This window comes from Mytilus trossulus, chromosome 7 (genome assembly GCF_036588685.1).
Source record: "Mytilus trossulus isolate FHL-02 chromosome 7, PNRI_Mtr1.1.1.hap1, whole genome shotgun sequence".
Lineage (NCBI taxonomy): Eukaryota > Metazoa > Mollusca > Bivalvia > Mytilida > Mytilidae > Mytilus > Mytilus trossulus.
Genome location: NC_086379.1, coordinates 82,416,164 through 82,440,786, shown reverse-complemented (window position 1 = coordinate 82,440,786; position 24,623 = coordinate 82,416,164). Strand labels below are relative to the sequence as shown.

Below are 24,623 nucleotides of genomic sequence, written 5' to 3'. Positions count from 1 at the left end.
TCAAGGTAGTTTTTGATGAAGTTTAAGTCCAATCAACTTGAAACTTAGATCACATGTTCCCTATGATATGATCTTTCTTATTTTAATGCAAAATTAGAATTTGTACTCAAATTTAAGGGTCCACCAAACATAGACAATGATAGTGTGAGTGGGGCAGTATGGACACATTCTTGTTAATGTTACTAATAATTTTGAATCATATTGTCCATCTTGTACTGTAAAAAAGTAAATTTTATTTACATATATCATGTATATGCATATAACAAAGAGTAACACCTACTCAAAGAAGCTCTTACAATGAAATATTCATTTCCCTACTATTTTAAAATTGTAAAAGCTATTTGAATTAGAAATAAGCCTGTGTTTCCTATTATATTTTATCTCTACACAGAATTTCTTCTTCATCTTTCAGCATCAGGGAAATCTTTTCAAGAAGAACTGGTAGTATCAGGAGATACAGATTATTTGGACTATGACAACCTTGCCGAGTCTAACAAGTCACCCAGATATCTCACCTACAGTAATCAAATCTTAAAAAGGGGTTCATTACGACAGATTGGGGAAAGTACCATTAGTCAACAGAGAAAAATGAAAATACCTTTGGTATCTGCACCTGATGATATCCTGGCAGAAAATGACAATAGCAGTTCTGTTAACAAATCAAAATCACATGATGATGGCGGACAACCAGCTTTATTTGATACAAATTTACTTCAAGATAAGTCAGATGTTGACAATGGTTGCAGCATTAATGTTGCAGTGGTACCAAACATCAGTGAAAGTAATAGTGATATGAGTTCACCGTCATTAACCTACTGGGAAAACAAACTAATACAAAGACAAAAGTGTGGCAACATATTTATAAAGAATGATCAAGATTCATTGCAAAGTAGCTCAAAAAATTGGGAAACAAAACACAAATCATATCATGTAAAAAAAACTGAGAATAGCCAATGCAAAAACCAATATGAAAATAGTAGTGGTCCGTACAATTCCAGTGCAATCAGGTTCAGTAACTCTGTTACACAAAACCAAGTACAACACAGAGATAGAATAAGACATGATGAGCAAGGGAATGAATCTTATAAAATAAATTTTGGAGGGAATTCATTTGATAAAAGTTCTACTGTAAATCCTGAAACAGAAACAAGGGAGAGTGATAATATAGGATCTAAATGGGGAAAGTATGCTGAGTTTGATGATGAAGATGATGACTTTTTAACCTTTGACCAGTCATTCAGTGTCCCAGTGGTGACTGACCAATCAGAAACACCTACAACTTCATTACGGCCATGGACAAAACACAATGACACATTTAATGGAGATGAATCATTAGTTGTCCCAGAAATAACTGACCAGAAAGAAAAACCTGTAATTTCATTGGGGTCTTGGACAAAACACCATGACACATTTAATGAAGACAAGTCCTTAGTTGTTCCAGAAATGACTGACCAGAAAGAGAAACCTGTAATTTCATTGGGGTCTTGGACAAAATGTAATGAAAGTTTTGGCATGCCCAACATGTCTCATCAAGCAGAGAAACACACTATCTCATTACAGCCTGCAAAAAGACATAGTGACACATTTGATTTTTCAGATTTGAATCCGTTAGGTACAATAACAGAAAGCCAGTCTTATAACAAGAATGAATGTGTTACTTCATCTCAGAAATTTCAAAGCACTTCTCGAAACAAAAAGGAGCAATTTCAGTCTAGGCATATATCAGAAAAGCAATATTTATCACCAAACAATCAGAATTTAAACCAAAATACACAATCAACTATAACTAGAACAAATAGTCCAAACTTTTCACATGGAAATCCTTCTAGGAATATATCGGAAAAGCAATATTTATCTCCAGCAAACAGATATCAGATCGCAAGCAAACAAATATCACAATCCACAATAACTAGAACAAATAGTCCAAACTTTTCATATGGTAATCCTTCAAATGTAGAATCTACGTCAGTGACATGTGTTACTCCAACTGATAACTACAATCCAGGAAAGAAATTTAAATGTCCTGTACCACAACTTACTTCTAGTATGCTGAAAGGAACAAAGGTAATAATTATAGCTACTACTTGTAAATAATAGTAGTTCTATTTAAATTAGTCTAGGTGGTTTATTTTTCATTCAGGACAAGATATTTCAATATAATTTTAGTAATAGTAATCCTTTTTGATTTTGATTTTTTGATTTTTTTTGTAAAATACAGAGGACTATATGCTGTGCTGATTTCTTTGGAGGGTGAACATGAAGAAAGAATTTGCAAATAAATAAAATGTTGAAATGATTATCCTTATTTGGTGCAGTCATAATTTGTTAGATTTTTTTTTAGATGATAATTAAATATGGTAAAACATCATTTCATTGTTTACATTGTGAATGATATTACAAACAGATGACACAAAAGCATGACCAACAGACTGCTTCTTCCACATGTAACCACTGCTTTATATAATTTGTATTACTTCATTTCAACAGAGAAATTTAGGATCAGATTTACAGTTCCCAAGTATACAAGAAATAACAGAAAATAGTCAACTAGTTAGAGAGATGGAGATTCCTACAAGATTTACCTCCCTTAGTAACTACAAGCAAGTCTTTACAGCTGCTCTAAAAGGTATGATGATAGACAAATATTCACCTTATGTGGTTATCCAATTTGATCATGTAGAAGTATTCATAGATATATATTCTATAACATTTGGTTTATATATATTTTCAGAACATTTGAACATTGTCCTATTTGACCTTGGTGTATATATTTTCAGAACATTTGAACTTTATCCTGTTTGACCTTGGTGTATAATTTTTCAGAATATTGGAACATTATTCTGTTTGACCTTGGTGTTTAATTTTTCAGATATTGGAACATTATTCTGTTTTGACCTTGGTGTATATATTTTTAGAACACTTAAACATTGTCCTTTTTTTTTTATCTTGGTGTATATCTTTTTAGAACATTTGAACATTATTCTGTTTGACATTGTATATATTTTAGAGTATTTGAACATTATCCTTTGTCATGTTTGTGACCTTGGTGCATATATCATGTATAATTTCAGAACATTTGAATATTATTCTGTTTGACCTTGTGGTATATATTTTCAGAACATTTGAACATTATTCTGTTTGACCTTGGAGTATATATTTTCAGAACATTTGAACATTATTCTGTTTGACCTTGGAGTATATATTTTCAGAACATCTGAACATTATTCTGTTTGACCTTGGAGTATATATTTTCAGAACATTTGAACATTATTCTGTTTGACCTTGGTGTATATATTTTCAGAACATTTGAACATTATTCTGTTTGACCTTGGTGTATATATTTTCAGAACATTTGAACATTATTCTGTTTGACCTTGGTGTATATATTTTCAGAACATTTGAACATTATTCTGTTTGACCTTGGTGTATATATTTTCAGAACATCTGAACATTATTCTGTTTGACCTTGGTGTATATATTTTCAGAACATTTGAACATTATTCTGTTTGACCTTGGTGTATATATTTTCAGAACATTTGAACATTATTCTGTTTGACCTTGGTGTATATATTTTCAGAACATTTGAACATTATTCTGTTTGACCTTGGTGTATATATTTTCAGAACATTTGAACATTATTCTGTTTGACCTTGGTGTATATATTTTCAGAACATCTGAACATTATTCTGTTTGACCTTGGTGTATATATTTTCAGAACATTTGAACATTATTCTGTTTGACCTTGGTGTATATATTTTTAGGACATTTGAACATTATTCTGTTTGACCTTGGTGTATATGTTTTCAGAACATTTGAACATTATTCTGTTTGACCTTGGTGTATATATTTTCAGAACATCTGAACATTATTCTGTTTGACCTTGGTGTATATATTTTTAGAACATTTCAACATTATTCTGTTTGACCTTGGTGTATATGTTTTCAGAACATTTGAACATTATTCTGTTTGACCTTGGTGTGTATATTTTCAGAACATTTGAACATTGTCCTGTTTGACCTTGATGTGTAAATTTTCAGAACATTTGAACATTATCATGTTTGATCTTGGTGTGTATATTTTCAGAACATTTGAACATTATCCTGTTTGACCTTGGTGTGAAGTATCACCATGCATTATCTAAGATAGATACCACTTCATATCTGCCAACAGTGCCAGGTATATATATATATATAATTTAATAAGTTATTTAACAGGGTTATGAAGTAGATAAATGCATGTGGTCCGAGACCACCATTGTCGTCCCTTGATTTTTGTTGTTCACAAATATAGTCCCTAGTGTTGACAGTGGGTTACTTGCCATTAATTTTTATACTCCTTCCAAATTTATTTCTCCATGTTCAATGCCTCAAATTGCAAGTAGGGGGATGAAATTACACTGTAAAATAATTTGGGTCCAGAATTTTAAAGGAAAGTAATGATTTGGTCCAGCTGAAAAAGGTTGAAAATGAGCACTTCGGAAGCTGTCAAAAGATTTCAAGACGCCCTAAACATAAAATTGTCCATATTTTGAGTTAGAGACGATGAAGTTTTCTATAAATTTGATATAATTTGTCCCTAAAGTAGTACAACACACAGTAAAAGTTTCTTTGAGAAAGCGCAGGTGGGATTTTTTAAATTTTCATTTATGTTCTAAAAGAAATGCACTACGAATTAATTGTTTTCTCGGACCATGTATACTTGAAACATGAAGTTGTTATTATTTATATACCAGGACTTTTGCTGCTCATTGATTTCGAAAAGGCATTTGATTCGATTTCTTGGGAATTTTTAACTAGTGTCTTGAAGTTGTTCAATTTTGGAGAATCAATAATTAATTGGGTTAAAGTTTTTTATAACAATATCAAATCAGCTGTTAACCAGGGAGGACATCTATCAGAATTTTTTTCTATAGAACGAGGCTGTAGACAAGGTGATCCCTTGTCGCCTTATATTTTTATTCTCTGTGCTGAGATATTAGCACTAAAATTAAGAAATAATGATAAAATAAATGGTATTACAATTACGCAAGTTGAGCACAAACTTTCACAATTTGCTGATGACACATCTCTTATTTTAGATGGTAAAGAAGAATCTTTGAATGAAGCATTAAATGAATTAGATTGGTTTGGAAATATATCTGGTTTAAACATTATTTTTTCTAAAACACAAGTTATTTGGATAGGAAATAAAAAGTATAGTAATGAGGTATTATGCCAAAATAGAAACCTTACATGGGGAGAAACATGTTTTAAGGTATTAGGTATAAGCTTTGATGTTAATCTTGATAGAATTGTAAAAATTAATTATGATGAAAAAATTGTACAAATTAAATGTGTAATAAGACAATGGTCAAAACGAAATCTTACTGTTATTGGTAGAATTACTGTAGTAAAGACATTGATATTGCCTATTTTAAATCATTTGTTTATATCCTTACCAAATCCAAGTGATGATATTTTAAAAAATGTTATTCAACTTATGTATAATTTTATATGGAGTTCACCAATTGATAGAATTAAAAGAGATGTTTTACAAAATGATATTGAAGGTGGTGGACTCAAAATGATAAATCTTAGTGCATTTATTTTAGCACTGAAGTGTACATGGATAAGGAGATTATTTAAATCAGACAACAAATGGCAGAATGTTTTTTTGTCAAATGTTCATGTAGAACTTGAAAAATTTTATGGTTGTGGAAGTGTTTATATCCAAAAATTACAACAACATATCAAAAATAAATTTTGGCAAGATGTTCTGAAAGCATGGCAACTTCTTAGACAAAAAGAAGAATATGACAGTTGGGAATGCTTTCTTGCTAGTCCAATCTGGCTTAACAATAATATAAAGGTAGCAAATAAACCTATTTTTTATAAAGATTGGTTTGAAAATGGTATAATATTTATAAATGATATTGTAAATGAAGATGGGACCTTTTTCTCTCATCAAAAAATAGAAGAAATGTATCAGATAAATGTGAATTTCATGAGATATAATAGTATTATATCTGCTATACATCAAGCATCAAAATCATTTGTGGGAAAAAATCACAAATTAGAACTACCTTTAATTCCATCTGCTATTAAAAGGCTAGTTAAAAGTTCAAAAGGATCTAAAGATATGTATATTGTTTTAAATAAAAATGGAAGTGTTCCCACTAGTCAGTTAAAATGGACTGAAATTTTTGGCTTTGATCAAAATCATTGGAAAAAAATTTATAAACTGCCATTTGTTGTCACAAATAATACTAAGTTACAGTACAAGTGGCTACAGTATAGATTCAATCATCGAATCTTAGCTACAAACAAATTTCTTTATAAAATTAAGATTTATGATAATCCAAATTGTACTTTTTGTAATAGAGAAATTGAAACATTAGAACATTTATTTTGGGAATGTGAACATACACAATTATTATTAGAACAGATTGAAAATTGGTTTCTGACCAATGGAATTAGTGTACTTTTTACACAAGAAGTTTTTTTGTTTGGTAACTCTGCAAAAATATCAAAAGGCAATGCAGAAAATACTATTTTTCTTACCATAAAGCAATATATTTATAATTCTAGATGTTTTAAAAAAAATCTTAAAGGATGTACACCTCTGAGGAGCCAAAAATTTCTAGAATTAAACTTTTTTTCTTAACCTGATTTTTAGGTTTATAAGACTGTAACAAAACAATTGGTGAAGAAAAAATCATATGGTGGTGTGCTTGTTTTTTTGCTACGGCCCGTTGAAAATGCCCAATTTTGATGATTTTCTCACTTTTCATCGATTTTTACCTATTTTTGGGCTATTATCGTGAAAAAAATCACAGTTCCACAATTAAACTTTTTTTCATACTTTCCATAAAGATGAAGTGGACCAATCTGAATAAATTTAACTTACAAAAACTATAGGTAGGTGTTAATATAAGAAAGTTTTATCATATTTTGATGCTTTTTTGTGAAAAATTTACCATACTGCCAATTTTGTATTTTTATGATTTTTCTCATTTTAAAGAACAAAATGCATATTAATTCAACTTTTTTGTTATAAATGATTGACAAAATACATATCTAAGAAATTTGAAAAGACCAAAATGAGATGGGATGTATATTATTCTTGTAAAATCATTTTTTGTATCCCTCACCCATTTTCTCAAAATTTTGACTAAAAATACTGACTTGAATGGTCGTAAAATTTGAAAACTGGATTATTCAAAAACCGTTCATGGTAAATGCACAATTTTTTCACAGAGTTATGTTTGATTATAATATTTTTAAAATTCATTGATATTTTCCACTTCTATCATATGTTTTGGAAATAATTTAAGAACGAGATTTCAACAAGACTGAACGAGACTGAAAAGTCAGAAGAATACATCCTTAAACTCAGTAAAAGAAAAGATTAAACATGTGTATGCAATGGAAAAAAATATTGCTATGAAAAACAAATGTGAACATCATTTTCTCAGAGAATGGAATGTTTTTGATATATTACTTAGTTAAATACAAAAATGTATATACTTTACATTCAATATTATACATGTTATAAATGAAAATGCTGTATTTACTATACTAAAATAGAATTCAATTTCTAGATGAATTATATTGAAAACTCATCACACTATTCTCTCTCACTCTCTTTCTCTTTCTCTCTCTCTCTCTCTCTCTCTCTCTCTCTCCCTCTCTCTCTCCGGTGTTCAAACTGCTTTACTCTATATCTTATATTTGTATTTAAAAAAAAAAAAAAAAAAAAAAATTGCTTCCTAATAGACAGTTGTATTGATTAGATAATATCTATAGATTTATATATTATATATTGCTATTATATTTGTGTATATTATGTTGTAAATTGGAAGTTATAAATAATAAAAATTAAAAAAAAAAAGAAAAAAAAAAAAAAAAGTTGTTATTATTTTCCTTTTGGACGGAAGATACATAGGGAAATAAATTATTGACAGTCCTTATCAAACTTGCAAAGATGTTCATGTCTAACAATACTAATTGGATATGTATTCAATTCCAAGCTCAAATTTCAAGTCACAAATTAGTTCTGCAGATAAAACTTATGCAATAGAGGATAATAATTTTAATTTTGTCCTATTTTGTGAAATGTCAAGAATTACAAAACTTAAAAATAAAATAGATATCTAGAAAATGAAGCTGTTATTTTTATTAAATTTAATAGTAGTTTTATATATCTTTTCATATCGGTAGATACTGAAATGATATAAAATAGATATAAAAAATGGGTTGAGAATGATTTTTGAAGAAAATTAGAAACTGCCATTTTGTGATCCTCTATATGAAACTAAAATAAAATTAAGAGGTGGAAGAGAAAGATTTAGATACACCTTTTGAAATAAACACTATTAATAATATATATGTTTAGGAAAAGAGAATAAAGGAACAGTAAACAGTAACCCAGTCTGTAAATGTGGAGCTCCATCAAAGATGATACAAGTTAAGAAATCTGGTCCCAATCATAACAGATTCTTCTATGCTTGTAATGCTGCTAGGAACAGTCAATGTAAGGTAAAAACAGAAAACTGACCTTTCAGAACAGACTTATTCCCATCACTAGGTGCCTAGTGTCTTCTTTAATTTGTCATTTAACGTTTTTATCCTTTAATAAAAATCTTTTGTGAAATTAATGTGGAAATTTACATCAAATTTGGTCTTAATCATTCTTAAAAGAATTCTAGATTTTGCATGTCACAGTTTTTTTTAAAGTCACTGTTAACAGGAACTCTTATGGGAAAAATCAAAACAAAATAAGGCTACCAAAAGTTAGGTATAATACCACAGACTCAATTTCTCTTAGAATCAACATCAAAAGGGTTACTAGAATGCCAAAGTTTGCAAGAAATTTGATAGATATTTTAACCAGTTTAACACCGTAGGTACTGTTTGGAATTTGCCAATGCATGATAGAACTTACATATAATTAGGACATTAATGTTTTATGTTGGTTTTGCAAAAAAGCCAGAAGAGAAGAATATATGTCAATTGAAACAAACAGATTTCAATTTTATATATGTCACTTGAAATCAACCACTCACATTGTATTTTAATAAAAGGAGATGTATAGATTTTTATTTATAAAATTGTAAATCTTTTTAAGTTCCTTTGAAAGAAACTATATTCAAAAAGATTAGATCTTGCTTTTCCTTACAACTGACATAACAATAAAAAATTATAGCTTTTCATTGATTTCTTTCCCAGTTTTTCCAGTGGTCAGATGAGAAAGGAGGTGGACACAATAAGAAAGGAGGAATAGACAAACAAACAATGTCTGACCCAACCTCCATTTTTACATTTATAAGAAGTCATCATGTTTATTTCTACTGTGATTGTACATTCATCAAGAAATCTCAAGAAAACATCATGACACATTTTAGGAGAAACACACCAGTAAGTACTATGAGAGCTAATCAACAGAAAACATGACGAATTTCAGGAGAAACATACCGGTACCTGTTAGTACAAGGGGAGGTAATGAACAGAAAATATCACATTTCAAGAGAAACATACCAGTTAGTACCAGGGGAGATAATAAACAGAAAACAAAATGACACATTTCAAGAGAAAAACACCAGTAAGTACCAGGGGAGGTAATCAACAGAAAACATGACACATTTCAGGGGAAACACACCAGTAAATACCAGGGGAGGTTACTAACAAAAAACATGACACATTTTAGGGGAACACACCAATAAATACTAGGGGAGGTAACCAACAGAAAACATGACATATTTCAAGAGAAACACACCAATAAATACTAGGGGAGGTAATCAACAAAAAACATGACACATTTCAGGGGAAACACACCAGTAAGTACTAGGGGAGGTAATCAACAGAAAACATGATGCATTTCAGGGGAAACACACCAGTAAGTACTTGGGGAGGTAACCAACAGAAAACATGACACATTTCAGGGGAAACACACCAGTAAGTACCAGGGGAGGTAATCAACAGAAAAAAACGACATATTTCAGGAGAAATACACCAGTAAGTACTAGGGGATGTAATCAACAGAAAACATGACACATTTCAAGAGAAACACGCCAATAAATACTAGGGGAGGTAATCAATAGAAAATATAACATTTCAGAGAAACACACCAGTAAGTAACTGAAGATTTTGAATTTTCAGAGTGCATTTATGACCGAAATTTTACTTTAAGAAGTTGTATGTGCGTGTTCCTTGCACAGTATATATTCTTAAAAGGAAACCTGCATTTGTTTTTTGCAGAATTGGGTAAAACAGAGGATGGGTATGGATATTACAGGCAAGAAAAAGATGTACATACAATTATCAAAGAAAGATAACTCAGGTTTATACTCAAAAGGTAAACAAAAGAGGCATATAGAATTATGATGGAAAGATAACCATGGATTATAGTGGAAAGTGAAGAAAATAAATGGAGATACATATATTCTGTTATTGCAAAGATGATGTTGTATTATTTATATAACTGTTTTGGTTGCACTCATGTTTAAGTTATATACTATTCAATGAGTAAAGAGGTAACATCCTTTACTTGAACTGAAAAAAATGGAGATGTGGTATGATAAACAATGAGACAACTTTCAACCAGAATTTAGATGACATGGATGAATAATACAAGCTGCTAAATTTTAAGAAGTAGAACAACTAATTATATTTTTTAGACTCATTATTATATCTCAGACGAAGAGTTACTAACAACAAATTTATTTATGTTATTTGAAGAAATATATATCACCATAATATTTTATTACAGATGATTTATGGATTATATCCAGACATCTTGACTTCCGTCCTTCATCCACTGTCCTGTGTAAGAGTACATATTATGGACCAACATCAGGCAATGAGGTGGAGATAGAACCTATAGCTAGTTTCTGTCCATCTAACTGGTCAAATGGAGGTATATTTTAATTTATAAATTTTTGTTTTTATTTCTTTTTTTGAAAGGAAAATAATTTTCTTTATTTAGATATCGAGTAATCACTAAATAAATATTAAACAAACACATTTCTAATTTATCAGCCTCCTTTCATTTTATAAATGCATTCCGATATTTGCAAGGAAAAATTTGAACAATATGATCCTTAGTATGTACCACTAATGAGTTCTGATTGAAGATGATCTCCTTAAATTTGAAATGTGTGTCCTAATTTGAAATCAATGTAGTATCAGCTACACTTGTACAGTAGTGTTTTACTAAGCCACATTAAGTTCTAGTTTAAGTTTCAACAGCAATATCTTTTGTACGATTTCAGAGAAATGTCATGCCATACTAGCAGGGAATGTGTCTGGAGAATTAAGTTATCTGGTGAACTTAGAGGAGAATGTGACCATTACAGATGTTCCTGTGTTACAGTCCTTACTGGCTTGGTAAGATCACTTCAGTGGTCTGATATAAGTGTTTTTGCTTGGTTCAGTAAGGTGTTTGGTGCAATACCAAGCCATATAAAACTTTAAATTAATGTTATGTGCTTCATTCTTGTCATAGACATGGCATTCAGGACTTGGAACTATTGACTAAATCAGAATGATATGACTGGGTATGGTTAGGTGACTAGTCTCCTTGTATAACTGTTGACTTAGAGTTATCATGTCAGAGTAGAATAAAAATATCATATTTAGTGAATACGGAACGTCTTATGCTGGGCCATGCAGCAAACTATCAATAAACAGTAATAAAGTCCTCTGAAATAATCTATATATTGAAGCATTTGTGCAACAGATTGGTGCTTGAGAAAATTCTAAGTACATAGAATTATTGGCCTACAATAAGTATAAGATTTACACATCATCAACACAAATATGGAATTGAATTTATTAAGGATTATGCTCACCTGATTTACAGGATTTGTGTATTACTTTGTCAATTTTAGTCTTTATAAGTGTTCAAAAATGCTTTGCAATATGTTTGGGAAAAATACCAATTTGATGGTTAGAAACTAATGTCAAAAGGAGTATGTTCGATAAGGTCCTAAAATGGCCCCCCTTTTTTAGTGTAAATTTCAAATTCGGATTTTTTTACCAATATCACGATAAACTATAGCTAATACTGTGACTAGATGGGATATAAGCCATTTTGTTGAACAATTTTACGTTTCTGCGTTTCATTATGATGTCACAAGTTGTACTCAAATTGATTTTTCAAGATAAATTTTTCAATGAAAAGGACAGGAAACACAGAGCGCATACGTCGACAACAAAGATCTTTTAAAATAATGTTTGTGAAGACATTTAACATGTCTTTTTTTAATATTAAGCTTGTCGACGCCTGGGCTCTATGTTTCCTGGTCCTTTATTTGGTTGAAATCCAGCTGATTTTGTCAAATTTCACCGAAATCCCTTATCTTGACCTTTTTGGGATGTAAAAATCAATGTGTTAGAATTAAACTTTGACAAAAACAGCTCTGTTTAACTTTCTCACATGTCTTTAAGGCAACTTAAAACAATTATTGTCTTGTCACCATGAACTTTATAATTGGGGCCAAATATGGCACTTACCGAACTAACTCCTTTAATAAAATTTTTCTTCAGTTATGCAGTTTCATTTAGCCACATCTAGTTAGGTGACCGGTAGATTATAAGAGTAATAGTTGAACCAATTTTTTTTAATAGAACTTTAATTTTCTATTTGTAAAGCAATACAGAAAGAAGCTCTTCCACATTTTCTGCTCCTTTAAAAGTGTCGGAGAACACCAATATTTATGTTCCAGAAAGTTATGTGGTAAGTACATATGTTAGGAGGTGTGTAGTTCAATAAAACAGCAAGCAATTATCAAACTAACCAAAAGACATTATAGGGGCAACAAGTAAGTGTCTGAATCAAGCAGAAGTTAGATAAATGATGGCGTACTTAATCATTTTACTGTTCTTTTTGATAGTTGTAGAATCCATTTTATATGTTTGTTTCTAATACATGTACTAAAATCTTTGATAAATAGAAAAAAAAAATGTGTTAACTTGATATCAGTGCCAAATTCTACACAATACAAAATTAGTAGCAATGATGTTGATATTCAATTTTGATAATATATCAATGAAATAGTTTCCTTTTTAATATATGTTAAAAGAATGTTAATAGGACATATTTATCTTTGTTTACATAATTTCAGGATGAGAAAGTAGAAGAACTTATAGATCAGTATAAACTGAATGAGGATCAGTCTACAGCATTGATTAGAGTGGCCAGAATGTTTACTGACCGAGAGAAGGATATATTACTTATACATGGTATGTCTATACTAATGGTCAGTGATTGTAAGGTCTACAGCATTAATTAGAGTGGCCAGAATGTTTACTGACCGAGAGAAAGATATATTACTTATATATGGTATGTCTATACTAATGGTCAGTGATTGTAAGGTCTACAGCATTAATTAGAGTGGCCAGAATGTTTACTGACCGAGAGAAAGATATATTACTTATACATGGTATGTCTATACTAATGGTCAGTGATTGTAAGGTCTACAGCATTAATTAGAGTGGCCAGAATGTTTACTGACCGAGAGAAAGATATATTACTTATACATGGTATGTCTATACTAATGGTCAGTGATTGTAAGGTCTACAGCATTAATTAGAGTGGCCAGAATGTTTACTGACCGAGAGAAAGATATATTACTTATACATGGTATGTCTATACTAATGGTCAGTGATTGTAAGGTCTACAGCATTAATTAGAGTGGCCAGAATGTTTACTGACCGAGAGAAAGATATATTACTTATACATGGTATGTCTTAAGTTTATAACTAATGGTCAGTGATTGCAAGGTCTGCAACATTAATTAGAGTAGGCAGAATGGTTACTGACCAACAGAAGGATACATTACTCATACATGGTTTGTCTTAACTAATGGTCGGTGATTGAAAGGTCTACAACATTTATTAGAGTGGCCAGAATGGTTACTGACCAACAAAAAGATATCTTACTTATACCTAGTATGTCTACTAAAGGTTAAGGAGCATTAATTAGAATGGCCAGAATGTTTACTGACCAAAGATTAAAAAATATGTAACATATTATAAGCAAGCTTGTACTGGAGTATTTGTGACTTTTGACACATTCTTCTTTAGTTTATCATATCATTGTACATTTCCAGGTGTGTTTGGAGCAGGTAAAAGTTTCCTGTTGTCAGTAGTGGTGGTATTTTTAGTTTGGCTATTTGAGAGGAATGATACATACACCCCTGGAGTACCATTTCCATGGAAACTTCTAATAGCATCCACCACTAATGTTGCAGTAGACAGAATACTCAATGGGTAAGGACTAACTAAGTTATTGAGTTTACTTAGTTGTCAACATCTTCGATAGCCAAGGTTTACGATCCACTTCCCTACTCTCCACCCTTAAGGGGTTGAGATAGAATTTTGGAGACACAAGGTAATGATTTTCATTGTTTGCAGTTGATACTCGATGCATCCAATCAAAAAGCCCCTATAGCATGATCATGTGTAGATGTAAAAAGTGTATGTAAACAATTGCCACATGTTTATTGTGCAACAAGTCTATAGATCCCTAAACATACAACTATATTTAGTGACAATTTGAATGTTTTTACTCGACTAATAGCAGTTCCTATGTATGATTCTTGCACAAATGCATGAATGTCAACATATATTTTCATTAACCAAGTGTGTAGAATCTAGATCTACCGTGTTTTTACCTCCAAATTATGAGTTCAAGTGCTACCATCAGTCAAGAATAATGTATTCAGGATGGGTGTGACTTTAATCCACTGTTATAGATGGCACACCATTGTTATTACAAATGTTGGCTTAATCTGCCAAGGGGGGGGGGGGAGAAGATGGAAGTGTATTGTAACCCTTGGCTAACGAAGATGAGTTTTCAAGTTTTAATCAAGTAAATTTCTGGAAAATAAAATTGCAATTTTTGTATCTAACTTTTCATATATTGTCTTAGAAAAGTTATAGTATTTATATATAATAAGATTAGGGCAATAATAATGTATAAGAAGGTAATTAAGAAAGAGAATGTTATGACATATATTTCAGCTGAAGTTTTCATGAATTGCTTTGTTAAACATTGTGAAAAATTACATTGAAATAAGCACACTTCAATGTTATTCTCTATCTGACTAATAAATGCCATACAATTTTGGCACATATTAATTGAAAAAAAATCATTGAAATCTCTGAGCCTTAGTCCTATTTATTGCACAAGTCTTGTATAAATCACTTTTGACTTCAACACTTGTTATTGTAATAATGCATTAGAAATACAATATATTTATAGTTTATTAGCCATTGGATTTGAGGAGTTTGTAAGAGTTGGTAGCGTTAAGAAAATATCCAAACCTATATTACCCTTCAGGTTAGTGATCTGATTATTTATAAACTTAACATTCTTAATAAAGCATAACAAAGTAGAACATTAATTTTATTGTGTAAATTACATTCATTTGAAGTAAGATTTTCATACAAATATTTAAGTAGATTTAAGAAAAGGTGTTACAAGAGCAAATGAGACAACCCTCCCTCAAGTCACATTTTGTAAAAGTAAACCATTATAGATCAAAGTACAGCCTTCAACATGGAGTCTTGGCTCACACTGAACAACTAGCTATAAAGGACCCCAAAAATATTACAGTGTAAAGCCATAAAAAATCAATGGTTTAATCTATATAAAAAAGATTTTTTCAAACTAAGACATTGAAGAAGATCAGCTATTCTTTTTATTTGCAAGAAAGAAAAAAAATGGTGTACACAACACTATGCAAAATAAAGGCAACAGTAGTACACCGCTGTTCAATACTCATAAACCCATGGACAAAAAACAAAATCAGGGTAACTAACTAAAACTGAGGGAAACGCATTAAATATAAGAGGAGAACAATGACACAACACTAAAATGTAACACACACAGAAACGGAATCATGGGAAATATAGCAGAAAGTTTTAGAAGTTTATAATTATAAACATTTACATTATAGTGTATATGTTCCAGACCTTATGAGTATTTGGACCGTACGAGTACGGTCTGGGTCTGGACCGTATGCGTATATTTTCAAAATACGCATACGGTCGGACCGTACGTGTACGGTCTGACTAATATTAAGAAGTTGATCACGTTTATCAGAAACAAATGTATATAGCAGATCTACATAACTTATATCTCAAATTAATGTAAAAAGTTCAATAGTTATTGAAATAAAACAAAATAGTGTTATAACTATTAAAAAAAATCACGTTTATTTAATCTATTAATCTCCTGTATTTAGCATTTCAGTAATTCATACATTGAAGCCAAGTATGCTAATTGAAATTGAAGTTATCGGAAGTAAAGTTAGACTGGGAGGACAAACATTTTAGAATATTAAGGAACTTTACAAAAAAAAAAAATTCAAAGCAATGTGCATGAACAAAAACATATGACTTTTTTTGTGGAAGTCAGTGTCACCTTGAGTACCAAAATAAGATTTACATACAAACAAATAAACACATATTTAATTTCAATTGTTTGCTTAGTCATTTTATCCTCATACATGTAATAAAAACAATTTGTGTAACTAAAAATAATGATTTTGATAAATATTTGTTTAAATTTAACCCATATGCTCCCAAAAAATCAGCTGGACTGTACGCGTATACTCATACGGTCCGACCGTACGCGTATGGTCGGACCGTACGAGTATACTTATACGGTCCGGACCGTACGCGTACGGTCCAAATACTCATATGGTCTGGAACATATACATACATATTAACATTTACATTATAGTGTACATGCTACAGGGTCAGACAGTCAGGAACTAAAAGATCTACAAATGATGTTACGTAGTGGTGAACTTACTGCTACAGAGAAACAGTGAGTATATTGAATTTTATAGTCATAAAGTGAAACAATAATAATTTCTATAGTGTTGAAAAATACAGATTAATATGTAAATAATATAAAGGGAACAATAATTATTAACTTTTTTTACTACACAGGGAAACATGTTTTTTCCCCCTGACTAATCTTTGTTTATATGAAGGGAACCATTAATTACACCTATTCAACATAAACAGCTGAAAAATTCTTAAAAGTTTTCTTCAAGACTTTACAATTTGTATTTAGATTATTTGACATTATACACATCTTACAAAAAAGGTGAATATATTCAAATATACACTACATGTTCACAATTTATAATGGTTTGAATAATCAGATGAAGCTTTCACTGGAAAAGAAAAATGTATGAAAAACGCCAACACGCAATGTTCATAAAAAGTCATCTTTTAAAAATGAAAAAAAATAAAAGATGTTACAACATTAAGTTTTAAAAAAATGAATTGTGAGCTTGTTATAATGTCAAATTGTGCAAAATATTTGAAAAAAATTAAACAAAACATCTGTTATAAATAATTTTTAATCATGTGAATTTAAGGATAGATGCAATTTGGGTACTCCTCATTAAGGAATCATGGATAGTTTGGAGGTCAATTCAAACCCATTTTTCTATGACTAAATATATATTAGAAATCAAATTGAAGTACCTGTATATATAATAAAGAAGGCTACAAAATAAACACAAAATGTAAATTTGTATCTTGATCATAAAAAAATGTAGGTGAAAAAAATGCCAAAATAGGTGCAATTTGGGCACCATCACATTATAAACTTTATTGTTGAGATTGAAAATGTAGAATTATAATGACTAATCATGACTCCTTAATTACTTATTTCTTACATATATTTTCTTCCAGAAATGTAAAACAAAGTATTGAGAAACACAAACTTGGAGAAAATAAAAAGGTATTTAAACTTTTTGTTACTTCTGAAATAAATAACAAGTATGTTCAAAGGATATGTGTTTCTTACTGTTCTACAAATCAATGGTTTTCAGAGCAGTAAGTATATTACAAGGGTGAAATTCAAAGAATTTTTTATTGTTCAAGGTAAAAATTGATAGCATTGTACAGTTGCCTATGATTGCTTTCATCATGTTCATTTTAACTTCGATACTTGTCTTATTGGTAATTATACCACACCTCCTTAATTTTATACTGTATACAAATAAAATGATAAGACTAGGAAATATATTTGTACTTTTACTTAATGATGAATATTTAGATTTATTTTTTCTGTGACATCACAAGGTGTTGAAAATAGAATAGATGTAAAGCGTTTATTGATTAATAGTCATAGCAGGGTTTCCGCTGGCGGTCGCCATTTTCGCAATTTGCGAAAAAATAATAATTGTGGCGATAAAAATTCGTCATTTGCGAAAGAATTTGCCGAAAGAAATATATAGAAAGATTTATTTTCCTTCATCTTGTTTATTTACTTTTTTCGAGTTTCTCGGACTTTACCCGATTAGACAATACTCAGAATTCACCTTGACCTCATTAAAATTTGGACAGAAAATCTATTATCAGCTGATTGCATTTTATAGCTATCGACAACAAAGGACTAATTAATAAAGGTGTTGATTTAGTTGTTTGACAAAATGATATGGCTAAATGGTTTCCGCTAAATGTCACATAAAAATACCACTTTGCGACGCACGTGTTTGAAGAACTCTTTTGACGTCTCCTCTCCTTGTAAACATAGTTTAGAAAAGAAAGCTGTTGTTGTGACGAAAAATGTTCAAAAGCAAGAAAAAATCTCTGATTTAAAACTTTAATTATCCTTTGACTTTAATATAGGTAATTGATCAGAGAGACTTCTTTAAAGTCGTTTGAGTGACACGCGTGTTTCAAGCGTAATTTTACGTCTCAACTTTTTCATTTACGATGGTCAAGAAAAGAAAACTGTCGTTATAAAGAAATCTATCCAAAAGGTTGGGAACAACCTCTCAAATGAGAGTAGCCCTTCAATGTTATGACTACAAATGAAATGAGGGATCAAAGCTTTCTTTTGTTGTAAAAACCACTTCTTTAGTACATAAGGGCACACCAGTATTTTTCTTTTAGAGAAACTTTTCCTACGAACTATACTGGTATTATATAATCAAAACATGGCCATTAATTTTTATATATTCCAGGACTTATATCTTCTTTATTATTAAAAGTATAGTGGCCCCCTCATTTAGAAAAACTGTTTAAAATACAATGAATGGTTTTCCCTTTTATTTAATGTTTAGTTTTTATTCAATAGATGTAGACTCTGAAATAAGTTTTAGAGAATAATCATAGACACAATATATGGAAGTGTTTAACGACCTTGACTGGCTTTTCAGATAGACACAATGGTGCAAAATCACCTTATTTAAGGGAAAAGGGGGGTGGGTGTAGAAATAAAAGGTGGGGGTGGGAGGTAGAAAAAAAAAGAAAATTTTAAACGAAAAATATAGTTATGTTACTTGGCGAAAAAAATATTGTTTTGGCGAAAGAGGTGGCGAAAAAAATAATTGACCCAGGGGAAACCCTGCATAGTGACAAATGTGAAACAATTGAAAAATTCCATATATAGCATAGAATTTTTGATTGATTGATTGATAGTTGGTTGCTTAACGTCCAGTGGCAAATATTTCTATTGCAAAGATTTTTTTAACATGCATATGAAAGAGGTTCATTTAATCATTTGTATTTTAATTCACAGAAACTGAGTAAAGTGAGAGTGGTTGGAGTAACATGTGCTTCCTGTTCAGCTAATACTCTCAAGGATATGAAGTTTCCTGTAAGTTTATATAATCTTAATATATATAGGAATAATAACACTGTTCATACATTTTGTATTTCTATGTGTTGAAGACCATTTTGAACTGTAATGGTTTACGTTTACAAGTTGTGACTTGAAAAGAAAGTTGTCTCATTTGCAATCATACCACATCTTCTTATATCTAGCAGGAAAATGATAAACAATATATCCCTTTATATGTAAAAAGGTAAAATTTATTCTGTTACAATGACATATCCAATTAGATCTTTTAAAGTTAAACACTGTGTATTTTAAAAAACAAACTACAAAAAAAATAAGAAACATATTGAAAAAAGTTAAATCATAGTTTAACCTTATTATTGTTTAGCTGTTATATTCAAGGAATGAGATAATAATATGAAAATAGATTGTGTTCTGTACTTGTTTTGAGAATTTGTAACACATAGCCACTACTCTTTTTTTTCTGGTAAGACATACATAATTTACATTATTCAAGGACTAGTAAGCTTTAAAATGAAAAGGTAGCCACCAAAAAAAATTTATTTGATAATTGTTTTTATTTCCAGATAGTGTTGTTGGATGAATGTTCACAGATGACTGAGCCAGCCTCTATGTTACCTGTGGCAAAGTTCAAATGTCAGAAACTGGTTCTAGTTGGTGACCCCAAGGTAGAGCATTTCAATCAGAAAACTTCATATACAATCTTCTATCATATTTGTTATTTTGTAATTTTATAGATTTATGCAAAATTTATCTTAATTAGAATAATGAGACTGGTTGAGAATAGCAATAATTAGAAGTCACATTCTATGGAAAGTTTTATCGGTATATTATTTGTTTTAAGGTTAAGAGGAATTAAGTAGCTAGAACTAATTTAAGGCAAGAAAAAATACCATAACACAGAAATTAAGTTATTAGGTTTAAAATCAATGACAGCAACTTGACAACACAAGATCAACAAAAAAGATCTAAATAGCAACAATAGCCAATATCAAGCTCTATATAGTTCCAAATCTAAAAAAAGCTATAAAATGAATTTAACATGATATATGGTATGTAATCAATTCCAAATGTATCCATTCATATTAATTCCTTTCCAGCAACTAGATCCTACAATACAAGGCAGTGAAACATCAACAGTACATGGACTGGAACAGACTCTCTTTGATAGAATCACACTTATGGTAATTACTCTTATGTTTAAGTATGTCCCTATTTAGAAGTTTGACTGTATCACAATAACCTAGTCAGTCCATATGTCCAATAAATATTTTTAAAACTTTTTAAAAATTGTACTTTTGTACTTTTATAAAAAAAAAAGATGTGGTAAGATGCCCAAATGACAGAAATAAACAAATATAGGTCACTGTACATCCTTCAACAACCAACAATACCCCATAGTCAGCTATGTATTTGGTCAACAGCTTCACTATAATATGTGAGTGCTATTCAAATCTATTAAATACCTACTTTTGGTTTTTTAATACTTTGATCCATCAATGGGAGTATGCTAAGCTTGACAATGTTTGTAATTTATAAAAGAGTATAGCAAGGTTCATTCAATCTCTGTTTCTATAGAAATTATTATTTAAAAAACAGTGACATTAAAACCATTAAAATCTGATCCTGATAAAATTTATATACTTGCTGCTCATAAAAATAACTAGATTAGAGGTTTATGTAAGAAATTATCTATTGAATATTTTGTAGGGTCATAGTCCTGTTATGTTACACACACAGTACAGATGTCATCCATACATCAGTCAGGTCTCCAACTCTCTGTTTTATAATAATGTATTAAGGAATGGAATAGCTGTGGAGGACAGGGAACCAGTCATGGTAAGAATATATGTATACTTAATATAAAATTAGTTAAATTTATAGACTTAAAATGTTTTGTATCTTTAGTTATTCTGAATATGAATTTAAAGGAGTTGTGGGAGATCTGACCAAATGACAAAATAATAAGTCCAAACATGCCAACATTTGAAAATTAACATGGGGGTTTTATGCGCAAGATGGCTCTCATAGTCCTACCAAACCATTCAAGGGGCCTTCAAATGTATTTCAATTTTGTTAATATGCTTCTATATATAGTCATGTTGACCAGATAAAAAGTCCCTTTGAAATTTTTAAGATTAAATGTTGAATGATACTCTAACTTTTTTAGGATGAGTTACCTGCCCTTTGCTTTTATGATGTATGTGATGGCCTCGAAATCAATGACAGAGATGGCAGCTTTTACAATGACAAAGAGGCTGAGTTTATTATTTTTCTGATTGAAGTATTGGTTGACAGAGAGGTAGATCCTGACAGGATTGGAGTTATCTCCCTCTATAAATCTCAGATGTATAAAATTACAAACTTACTAGGCAGCAATAAGTAAGTATAAAATCAACTTTTATTTAGACCACAGTTTAAAGGTATACTTTGACCTATAATGGTTTATTTTTATAAATTGTGACTTGGATGGAGAGTTGTCTCATTGGCACTCATACCATTTCTTCTTTTATCTATATTACAAAAATATTGAAACAAGGTAAATTTTGAAATGAGGAAGTCCATAAGAAGGAACAAAACCTTAGACTTAATCAACAAACAGGATGAAAAACAAGTCATATTGATTATTCCTGATGACTTATAGGGGAAGAAGGTGAAAGCTACAAATATTATAAGATTTGTCTTAGTAAAGGTTTGCTTATCTAACATTTGCATTAACTTCAACATTAGCTAATGTACACAGTGTAGTTACAAGGATTCATTAACTAAGAATTAAGAAAAGCTATTGGCAGACCATATGGACAAAACTAATGCCTTTGTAATATATATTTACCTTTCTATAATTTGTAATCAAACTTTTTATTTTGACAGAAACTGTAAAGAGTTGAAGGGTGTAATGGTTTCTACAGTTGATGCCTTCCAGGGAGGAGAGAGAGATGTGATCATCCTGTCATGTGTCAGAACCAGAAATGTCGGATTTATTGATAATCAAAAGTAAAGAGAAGTGCTATTAAATGTATTATTGGAAAAAGGAGACCATGTCTAATGACATCAGATAGAAAGAATACATCATTTATTGCAGGATGTTCGGAAAGAAGGATTAAAATTGTCTGCATATTGTCAAAAAATCATTAGAGTAACAGATTTCACTACCAAATCTCATGCAAAATGAAATTTACCAACTCTTGGCAAGCCTCTCCTCTTAAATTTGAAATTTTATCTGTATCAGACTCGATTCAGTTTGGTTAAATGTATGCCATCATACTTAGTTTTGAAGACAACATGAATTTTGAATGTATTATGAGAATTTTTTAATAAATCTTAATTGAGCATATGGTATTTAGTTTATGTTTCTTGAATAAGAAATCAGTTAACAGCGCAATGTTATTTCTTCTACAGGCGAACCAATGTTGCCTTGACCAGAGCCAAACATCATCTGTTGATTGTGGGTAATGAAAATAACCTGACCAAGAATAAATTGTGGCATCAAATTATACAGCAATGTAAAGGTAAGATACAATGTACAACTGTATTGGTTACATAAACAAACACTTATACACAAAAACCTACATGTGCAGGTACACACATACAATCTGTATAAGGGGGAGGCCTTGGTCCCCTTTTGTAAGGTTAGTTTTTTAAATATTTGAAAATGTCAATGTGGCTCAATTTGACTTTTGTATGAGTTATCAGCTACAATGTAGGGGCATCTAAAAATTGCCCATTAAAGAACTCCAATATCAACACCAACACATTCTAATATGTATTGTCTTTATATAGCAGCATGTTTCCATTAAAAAGCCCATCAGATATATTTTAAAACTTCACAAACTTTATTGTTAATAGATTCCAGTCCCCAAGGATTACAGAGTGCAGATATTATCAGAGAAAGATTTAAATTAGAACCTAAACCAACGGAAAGTTCTCAGAAGAAAAAACGTAACCATAACAACCAATTTATTTTAACAGATGATGCTTCAAGTAGTCCACCAATGTCTCTGACAGGTATATTTATAGAATGCTACTACAGAGATATTATTCATGCTTAAGTTTAAGTTTAATATTTATAAAAATTGGAATACTGGTCTAGAGTCAGTTATCAACTACCATCAGTTAGCAAGACGGACATATTGTGTTTTAGGTGTAATACCACCAAATCATAGTACATCACATCCGGTTGCATATGAAAAAGGGTTAAATAAATATTCCCTTGACTTTGACAGTTGTTGGAAATTTTCCTACATTTTTGCAATGAAAAATTATGTGAAATTTTGTCAATAGTACTGGACAAGATAAAACTTTACTTGTGCCAAATATTTTTTTTATTTGAAACAAAGATAAATTCTGCACAATTTTTTGAAAAGTAAATTTAACAAAGACTAGTAGGAGAGTAACAATGGTAGTATGACACATTTTGAAATATTCTTACTACATATTTTGAAGTGTTTTACATTCTACATGTTCTATGTTGCTTCCTGTTTGTTTCGTAAGAAAATTTTAACAAAAATAACTGTACATAGGTGATATCTTAAAAAGTGTCTTGTTAATTTCTTTCTGTTCAACATCATTAGGTATAATAATATGATTTTTGTAGATTCCTGTAAATCATCATTATCAACCGATAGTTCGAATATACAGCAACTGGTCCCTGAACCTGTATCATTTGAGAAAGGGGACCAGTGTTCAGAAGAGATGGACTTCAAGGTGGATCTTACTAATCAGGTACCAGGTAGAAGGAGGAAGAGGAGAAAAATAGACCCATCTTTGTTGGAGGACGATGAAAACATTAACAGTGATGATGAAGAATTGCCTAATATATTCAATTCTTGACGAAACTAAGTTCTCTATTGAACAGTACTTGTTGTTAAGTCTAGTATATTAGGGTAGACAATACATACAGGATGTCCACAGATATTTTGTATTATAAGCTTTGTTGCTTATAAAATTGGAGCTTGGGCCCTCATTAAAGTCATATTGTATACATATGAAGTTTTGTATTAGAGATAATAACTATGATAAATTGTACATTA

The 24,623-nt window shown here is 30.5% G+C and overlaps 1 protein-coding gene across 2 annotated transcripts; it reads left to right on the top strand.

The window, feature by feature from the left end:
• The first annotated feature begins 569 nt into the window (after positions 1 to 569).
• On the top strand, positions 570 to 24,623 carry LOC134725987 (5'-3' DNA helicase ZGRF1-like). Of its 2 annotated transcripts, XM_063590335.1 has the most exons (24): positions 570 to 2,064; positions 2,488 to 2,626; positions 4,084 to 4,176; positions 8,374 to 8,516; positions 9,207 to 9,395; positions 10,236 to 10,332; positions 10,747 to 10,893; positions 11,249 to 11,363; positions 12,630 to 12,714; positions 13,103 to 13,152; positions 13,353 to 13,420; positions 14,090 to 14,249; positions 15,244 to 15,321; positions 16,729 to 16,815; positions 17,697 to 17,745; positions 19,534 to 19,611; positions 20,160 to 20,261; positions 20,694 to 20,777; positions 21,304 to 21,432; positions 21,764 to 21,975; positions 22,465 to 22,587; positions 22,993 to 23,102; positions 23,440 to 23,598; positions 24,188 to 24,623. In XM_063590335.1, the coding sequence occupies exons 1-24, from the start codon at positions 589 to 591 to the stop codon at positions 24,421 to 24,423; spliced, it is 4,209 nt and encodes a 1,402-aa protein (XP_063446405.1). In that variant the 5' UTR covers positions 570 to 588; the 3' UTR covers positions 24,424 to 24,623. The 2 variants fall into 2 exon arrangements, with proteins under 2 accessions (XP_063446405.1, XP_063446404.1); XM_063590334.1 differs by lacking the exon at positions 13,353 to 13,420 and having other exon boundaries at positions 13,103 to 13,220.